Source organism: Phaethon lepturus, unplaced genomic scaffold (assembly GCF_000687285.1).
Source record: "Phaethon lepturus isolate BGI_N335 unplaced genomic scaffold, ASM68728v1 scaffold43755, whole genome shotgun sequence".
NCBI lineage: Eukaryota > Metazoa > Chordata > Aves > Phaethontiformes > Phaethontidae > Phaethon > Phaethon lepturus.
In genome coordinates this window covers 35,460-43,701 of record NW_010543414.1, presented here as the reverse complement: position 1 = coordinate 43,701, position 8,242 = coordinate 35,460, and the positions used below count along the sequence as shown (strand labels likewise).

The 8,242-nt window shown below is 36.4% G+C and overlaps 1 protein-coding gene across 1 annotated transcript in view; it reads left to right on the top strand.

Annotated features, from left to right (window-relative positions):
- Positions 1-159: 159 nt before the first annotated feature.
- The window catches only part of LOC104621779 (harmonin-like), a gene marked incomplete at its 5' end in the record, with an annotated part of 28,770 nt that continues 20,687 nt past the window's right edge, over positions 160-8,242 (top strand). The window contains 5 exons of the mRNA XM_010288348.1: positions 160-216; positions 2,051-2,193; positions 2,799-2,864; positions 4,153-4,277; positions 7,679-7,728. Coding sequence (XP_010286650.1) covers positions 160-216; positions 2,051-2,193; positions 2,799-2,864; positions 4,153-4,277; positions 7,679-7,728 — 441 coding nt within the window. The remainder of the gene's footprint in view (positions 217-2,050; positions 2,194-2,798; positions 2,865-4,152; positions 4,278-7,678; positions 7,729-8,242) is intronic.

Here is an 8,242-nt window from a genome sequence, read left to right as displayed (position 1 = left end):
CTTTTCCAACCTTAATGATTCTGTGAATACCCGCCACCCTATTTAGTTTAGGTAGGTCTTCTGAAAATTCCAGCCTTGACAACCAGCATCTTTCATCCTACATATACAGGCCTTTTATCACTTAATTCAGACTGATTTTTGTTTTGTTTTAATTTGCAGGCTGTCAGAGTGCTCAAAAGTAGTCGTACTTTGACTATCTCTGTGGTAGCAGGCGCTGTAAGTAGTGTATTTATAAAAGCAGAACACTTGTGAAAATTACTGTGTGGGCAAATAAATGGTAAAAATAAATAGATAAGCAGTAAAGCTGTTTCATTATAAACACAAAATTCTTTCAAACTAGGACAGTGTTTAGTGGATTTTGATTACTTCATTGCTAACTATCCACAGTATTCTCAAATAAAACAGTTTCAAGACTGTAGGCCAGTGCAAAACCATTAGCTTGACAAGGAATGGAAATTAACTTTCTCATAATGGTTTCTCATGTTTGAGAGCTGCTGTTCTAATAGACAGCTGCTTCTGCTGAAACATAAAAGGTGAATTGGGTTGGAGTCAATTTTTCCTTGTGAATAGCTGATGCATTAGTCGTATTCCAGATTAATTCCTTGTGCAACTGTTTATCTGATCTCTTTAGTGTATCAACACATTGAAAATTGTTCAATTTTCCTTTGCCATTGTTTTGTACAACAGAACTATATATGCCTTTGAGGCCTAATCTAAAGCCAGCTAAAATTAATTAAATCTTCCAACTGACATCAGTGTGGCTTTCCATAAATGTTTTAATGTTTTTACTGCTTTAATTCTTCTTACAATAAAATGAATAGTTATATACCAGAGGATACTCAAGTTCCATAGACTAATCAAAGATGATGCTTTCTAATTGCCTTGCAACTGAATTAAATAGGGGAAAAAAATTAATAAATCTTTTAAGCCACTTCCTAAGGGCTTGTGTATACTGTGTAGCTATGTTAAGGAATTCATGGTTTAATTGAACTACTCTTACAGTAACAAAAGATGTTGCCCAAAGGCATCATAGACAATGTTTAAACAAATGCTCAGGAGCTCAACATCTTAAGGACTTAGTTTCAACTCCCAGATATGTTACCAGCTGCTAGAAAAGTTGTGATCTACTGCAGCATGTACCACTGGGATTGCATCCTTAAAAGGGTGAATTTTTGCTATGGAACTCTTCTGCTCCACCCTACTTTACCTTGCATGTCTCTCCTTTCCCCAATAAACATCTTTGTATTGAAGAAGAGGTTGGAAAAGGAAAACAGCTTCTCTACTCCTGTTTTTCAGTCAGCAAACACGGTGGTACAAAGGCATTCTTCACTGCCTGTTTTTGTTTGAGCTGTCTACTTTGAGACTTAGCCACATGAAAAATTCTCCCTTACTAATTAATATGGGATTTTAATTTCAGTAATGAAAATTAGATAAATGTTATCAACTTGTTCCACATAGCACCATGGAAATATCTTTCTTGAATAGAAAATAGTGCTGGTGTCTTAACTGTAAAGCAAGTGAAACAGGAACAAAACCAACTGAAACACATCAACTATATAACCTTCTGGCAATGTACATTCCCTGTATTTGGGTTCCCTGAGTGATGGCACATTTCTACAGCAGCCAGGCACAAGAGTATTAAAACGCAGTAACTGTGTAGTTGTCTTCCACATTGGAATTCATTCAGTGTGCTGTTCTCTAGCATTGCATTGCTCAGTTAGATTTCAAGAAAGTATAATGTGGAGTATTTTCTGGGCAACACGCTGAGCACGTCTTTGGTATGACCCCCTACACTGTTGTCACTGACTTTAGTAGTTGCATGCCTCTTCTGAGGTGTTTAGCACATCATAACTTTGAGACTGAAACTGGAGTAGCTCTTTGGAATGAAGTGGCCTGATCTTTCAGGGTGTTTCAGAAAGCATTCCTCAGAAAAAGTAATGTGAGAATATGGCAAGTGTGCTAGTACATATTTGGTTTTTAATTATGTCCTAGAACTACTACATTCATGAGACTTTTTTGCAACTGATTTGGGTGGCGGTTCTGATTGCAGGGAAAGGAGCTGTTCATGACTGAAGAAGAAAGGCAGAAAGAAGCACGTCTCCGTGAGCAAGAACGGCAGGAGTTAATGCACCAGAAGCGACTTGCGCTGGAGACTAACAAAATCATCAAAGAGCAGCAAGAGAAAGAGCGATTGTAAGGACTCTGTGTAGGACAGTCTGAAAAATTTAGCTTGCATTTGAAAGGGCATGGAAGGCGGGAGCAACTGTGAGAAGATTCCCGACTTAGATTAACTTAATTTTGCTGTTGCAGCATCTCTGTTCATAAATCCTTATCCTGTGGTTCTCTTGATGTTCTGGGTTTTCGAAGCTAATGTCATTCAAACACATCTTGAATAGAAGGGTCACTTTGTTCCCTGACTGTCATACCCCTATGATTCCGTGTGATCCTAGTTAGTTTCCTGATGCCATTCTCCCATCCTTTATTTTTAGCAGGATAGTTACAAATTTTAAACTCTTACAATAACACACTATGGAACTGTCTCGGAGATAGTGACTTACAGAGTTAAATAGATGACAAGCTGTTGTTATTGAGATGGTCATGAATGTCTTCAGGGTTCCTACAAAAATATATTGAACCCTTGGTATCTTGAAGACAACTTTTAAAAAGGAGCATTTTTCTCCAGTGCTCGTGTATTTACTGTCTGTATCTTTTACTAATTATATGCTGACACACTTGGTGCAAGTTCTTACTCGGAAAATACTATTCTTATCATTGTGTGCCAATTCCTCTTATTGTAGAAGAAAGCTGGAGATTTCCCAGAAGGCTGCAGAGGAGGAAGAGAGATATCGCAGAGAAATAGAGCAGTAAGTAAAAAAACTACATAAGCAATATGCTGCCTGAACAAGGGCCTGTATATAGTAGATCTGGCTGAAAACATTCTGCATATTCTTTTCTAATAAAATTGGATGTATTTCCATTTAGCTAAACGTAGCGTCCAATGCATATGAGCAAGTACACCACAGTTACAGAATAGGAAACTGATCTGAAAATCAGCACCTGGAAAATATGAGGGTTATGGTGATAGTAAAATCAATGTCAAATTGAAGTTGTGTGCTTATTTTAAAAATGTTATAAAAAAATAGAGAAACTTAAGATTAAGGGAGTTCTGTGTCTCAGAACTTGCTTACTCTGTTGTGACTGAACGACTACATTTCATGCTAACAGGAAAAAAAATGAATACTGCAAGGAAAGGGATTAGGGAAGAAACAGAGAAGAATGACTAAAGAGTTGGAACCACATGCATATACTCGTGGGCTTGATGACATATACACTTAGCTTATATTTAAAAAAAACAAAACAAAAACCAGGTAGTTTGTTCATGATCTCTAAGAGTGTACACAGCATGAAATTTAATATCCTTTTCAGTCTATCAGTTCTGAAGACAAAAGCTATGTAGGTTTAGACTAAAATGTGATGCTAATTGTCTTGAGTAGAAATTTCAGTCATAAATTTTAAGTAGGCTTTTCCTTTTTCTAAGGAGAGAATTTAATTAAAACTGTGGCACTGAAAGCAGGAAGTTCTATAAACTATTTTATTCAGGAAGTCTGATTTTTATTATAGTCTGTTCTGGTTTTAAAAATCTGTGATTATGGGAAGTAGACCCATTCAAAGATTGTATCATACTAAGGTCAGTAGTATAAATGTAACTTAAGCATTGTTTTACATTTGGAACTTTAATCAGTATAACATGTTGTTATCACAGTAATTAATTTCCCTTCTGAATTACGAAAATTAAAAATTACTAGGTGAGGTATGGTTTTGGTTTCAGTTAGGGTGACAGTCAGTATTGTAGTGTATCACTCTGGGCTTAATATCTGTGCAGGTGTTTACGTAACTAGCCTTAAAAAATCTCAGTATTAAATAAGAATATTTTACTCAGTTTCATTTACTAAGCTACTAAAATAATTTGTAAAATATAATGTAAGTCAGATTGATGAAAGGAATTCCATTTGGGGAAGGGGCAGTTTATTATGCTTTATATTAAAGAGTAAAAACAAACATACTGAACAATAAATAATTGTAATGAACTTATATTGATGCTGTTGTTTTTATACTCAGAATTCTTAGTTGTATTTTTTTTCTTTTCTATAGGATAACAGCAGAGGAAGAGAAATTTAAAAAGGAGTGGGAAGAAGACTGGGGTCCTAAGGAACCTCCCAAATCTCTAAAAACTGTAACTGCAGAAGTGCACTCTGCCCCTCATTCTAAACACAAAAGTAAGTAGTTGATTTCAATCTACTTCCTAGGGAAAGTATTTGTTTCAAACACATCACTGAGCTGTATGGAATGTATCACCAGTTTGTGTCCAAGCCAAGCTAGCTATGACTTGGTTATTTTCAGAAAGCTGAAAGCATATGATAAATTAATTTAATAGCTCTTATTTAACAGGTAACTAGCTCGCAAAATCTACGTCTACTCAAACAGTCATGGTTTTTAACAATCAGCAGCAGGAAAAAGAAAAAAAAATTGCTAAGAAATTGTCTGAAGTCACAATCTCTTTAGCTTGGGTTTTGATGCATTGCTTTCTGTGTTGTTTCTGTTCAGGGTTTTGCGGTCAAGCTTCTCGCAGAGTGTTTTTTTCATCAATAGACTTGTGCTGATTTCCACTATATGCCTAAATGGAAGTAGTGCTGGGCTTTTTATATGATATGTGATTATGCTTTTATGTCCATGCGGATAAGCTGATATTCAGATGCTAGATTATATACATGTGAGTGCTTTCATCTCAGTGAAGAAAATACCACTTACAGTAATAAGCAATATTTTAGGTTTTGTGGGCATTTTGTTACTTTTGAAAATGAATGTATGAAGAAAGGGAGACAAGTTTATTTTTCTTCTTTCATTTGGAATTAGCTTTGAGTTTCCTGCATTAATCCTATCAGCAAATAGTTTCACATCATTTCTATATTTGAGAAGGGAGCTTGGGAGATGGGGTGTTTGAAGGTAGAAAACTAGTACTAGATTTGCAGTCTCATTTGGAGGGAATGAATACACTTTGTACTATTCTGATTGTAACCTTGCTTCTTTTCTTACTCTAAGTCAGTGTGGAGGTTAGGGGTTTGAGCATTTTTCTGCTGGCTTCTAACTGGAAAAGGTAGATACGGAATGTGTGCTTTTGGCTTGGAGGAAAGGAATTCAATGTGTGATTTTCAGAAAAATCTAAATAGCAGGACCTCAGTCCTTTCTTACTTTGGCAGTCTTTGGGGGCTGGAGGAATGTCTTGAAGCTCCATTGCTTCTCTTCCATGAGGAAGAGTAAACAACTTAATTGAGTAAACAACTTAAGGTATTGAATGTGATCAAAAAATGCAACAGAAGCCTTTGTTGCAAAGGAACAGTAAGACACTAGACAAAAAAGAAAAAAAGATTCTTAAGAATCAGCAGCTTTTTTCAAGTGTTTTTCCTAGAACTTTTGACAAATCTGTTTCTTCCCAGCATGCCTTTTACCACATCATTTTTCTACATATCGCTTTCTTCAGTTTATGCTGTTTCGACAACTATCTTGAAAATGAAATGTTGATGGCATAATGATGTTTACAACCATTGCAAAAATAATCTTGCATGCTAAGACCTTGGATAGCAAAGCATGTAAGCATGTACTGATTAAAAGCATGCAATCAGAACTTCTGAATCAATTCCTAGTGACCTAAGTGCAAGAAAGCTAGGCACATTTCAAAGAATTTGCAAAATTCAGGCATCTGTCCATGAGGCACTGTGTGTAGTAGTAGATCTGTTGAGATATTAAAAAGACAATCTGTCAGAGTAGAAAAAAAAAAATCCTGCTTTTTCAGGTGGATTATCTGCAGAATTCGAAAACTTTTTCCTTTTTTTTTCTATTCCCCTCCTACTATCATTTCCTTTCTGAATCTGTTTCTTTTTCCTCCCTTGTTCTTCTTTTTCCTGTCTTTTTCCTCTTTTGATCCATTGCAGCAAATCTTTCACAAACAGGCTGTAGTCTGAACAGCCTGAAAATTGATTTGTTATCGCTGGGCAGTCTGCTTCAGAATTAGTCAAGAGACTGAGGAGGTACTGTTTGTACACTGCAACTTTTCCCTGAAGAATTGCCCTGAAGTGTAAGTCTGACTGACTTGTCCTCCAAAGGAATTCAAGATGCTTGGAGCTTAATTGGCAGTTATGAAGCTCAGTTTAGAGCTATAGATAGTATGTGGAGAGTGTACTAAAATCGTATTAGACAAAGGAAAAAGTAGAAAGTGCTTGTGGAGCAGGTATTGCATAACTTAAGGGAGACCTGGGTCTGTTCCTAACCTAATGATGCTATTTTTTGTGTGACTTTGGGGAAGTCAGTTAACTTTTCATGGATGAGAAACTGAGATGGAGAAATGTTTTTTCTGCAACCATCTTTTATCCATTTAGTTTTCTGATTCTTCAGGGCGGTGTTTTCTCTGTATAGCATTTATCCCAGTGACAGTGCAGTGGAAGGCTAATACTGCTTTTTGAAGCCAGATATCCCAGAACTGCTGATGGTTTAATTACAGGAAAAGCCACCTACCTCTGCAGGCTTCTCTTGATAGCAGAGCGGACTAATTGGCCAACTGCTTTTCAGGGTTGAAGGAGGTTGGAAATTAAGTTGATTTAAGTAGAAGCTCTTTTTTTTTTTTCTTTGTTTTAATTATGTGGAAAAATATCCGGTTGCTAACTTCTTTTTATTTCATGGAAACTTCTAGTCACACATTGCTGATCTCTCTTTCATTTCATGGGAACCCCAGTTAGACTGTCATTTCTATCTCCTCACTCTTTTCCTCCTCTGTTTCTCTAGTAGATTTAAAGGGAGTTGCACATGACCAACCTGAAACAGATGACATGGATGAAATGTTCATGAAGCAGGACAAACAGGTTTGCTGCTCAGCCTTAACTTCCTATCCTGGTTCAGATTCTTCCTGTGTTTCCCTTCCTCCTGACAGTCAGTCTTGACACTGAACTGATCTTTTAGTTTTGCTAGGGCAATATGCACAGTCCTTTGGTAATTGAAGAAAGGTTATGACACTGTTGCTGTCATTGCTTTCTAAAGATATCTTGAGACAAATACAAAATCTGTCAATCCTGCAGAAAGGTGGATTGTATTGAGAGCTCTGTGTGTTATCAGTGTTTCTTATATAAAATTATGGTAACTATTCTTTTGTTGTTTTTACTTAGCAATGTGTTTTTTAATATTTATGCACTTGGCTCAAAGTATTTTATCGTAGGAAATGGAGCTTTTCTTGTCTCCTGAAATGCCACTGTGTTCCGCCACAAGCTTGAATGAGTTTGAATACCTGTTTCATTTTAAGAAGGCTTGTTAAAAACTAGTGTAAAGTAGGATTGTGACCACAGAAATCGTAGCAATGCATGTGGCTGTATGGTTCTGTATGAAGATTACTTGTTGCATTTGCTTTGCTTAACATAAAATGCGTGTCGGTTAAATAAGGGTAACTTGTGACTAAATGTACTACCACAATGGATCAAGAAGTCATCTAAGAACTTGTCATGTAATTGAACCTTCGGTGTTGGCGCCTTCAAATAAATTTTAATCAGTTACATGTATCAGCATGGATTGATCTGAATCTGAACCAGTCCTAGACTTTTCTTCAAAAAACAACTTTTCGTTTACCTTTTTGTAGCTTTTGGATGGTTTTATCGGTATGAAGGAAAATTTCCCACAATCCGCAAGGTACAAAGTTTGATACGTGAATTTGTTTGTTGTGCACTTCAATTTTAATTCCTTTTTTTAAATTCTTCTCTGTTATTACTAGACATTCTTTATAGTCAAATGCTGCTTTTTCTAATGCATGTACAAATTAAGATGCGTTTGGGATGCATCTGCCTAGGAGTTTGTCCTTTTGCATACTTTGGACTTTTCACATCCTGCCAGCTGCAGTCTGAAGTGTATGTCAATACTTTGCAGGAGGTGTCCAGTACAGGTGGGCAGTGCATGTCTATGTTCTCCAAAAGTCCTAAGAATAATGTAATAAAAAAAGTACAGGGACAAAAATTCAATGGGAACCAAGTATGCAGTTCCCACTTAAACCTTTGCAAATCTTCCAGTGAGAGGGGTGCTGAAGGCAAAAGGCTTTTAGGCATGTACATCACACAGAAGGAGCAAAAACAATTGAAAGCCTTTCAGCTTGATACAATATTTTTATATCTGTAGAGTTGCTGCTAAAGTATTACAATTTCAGATGATT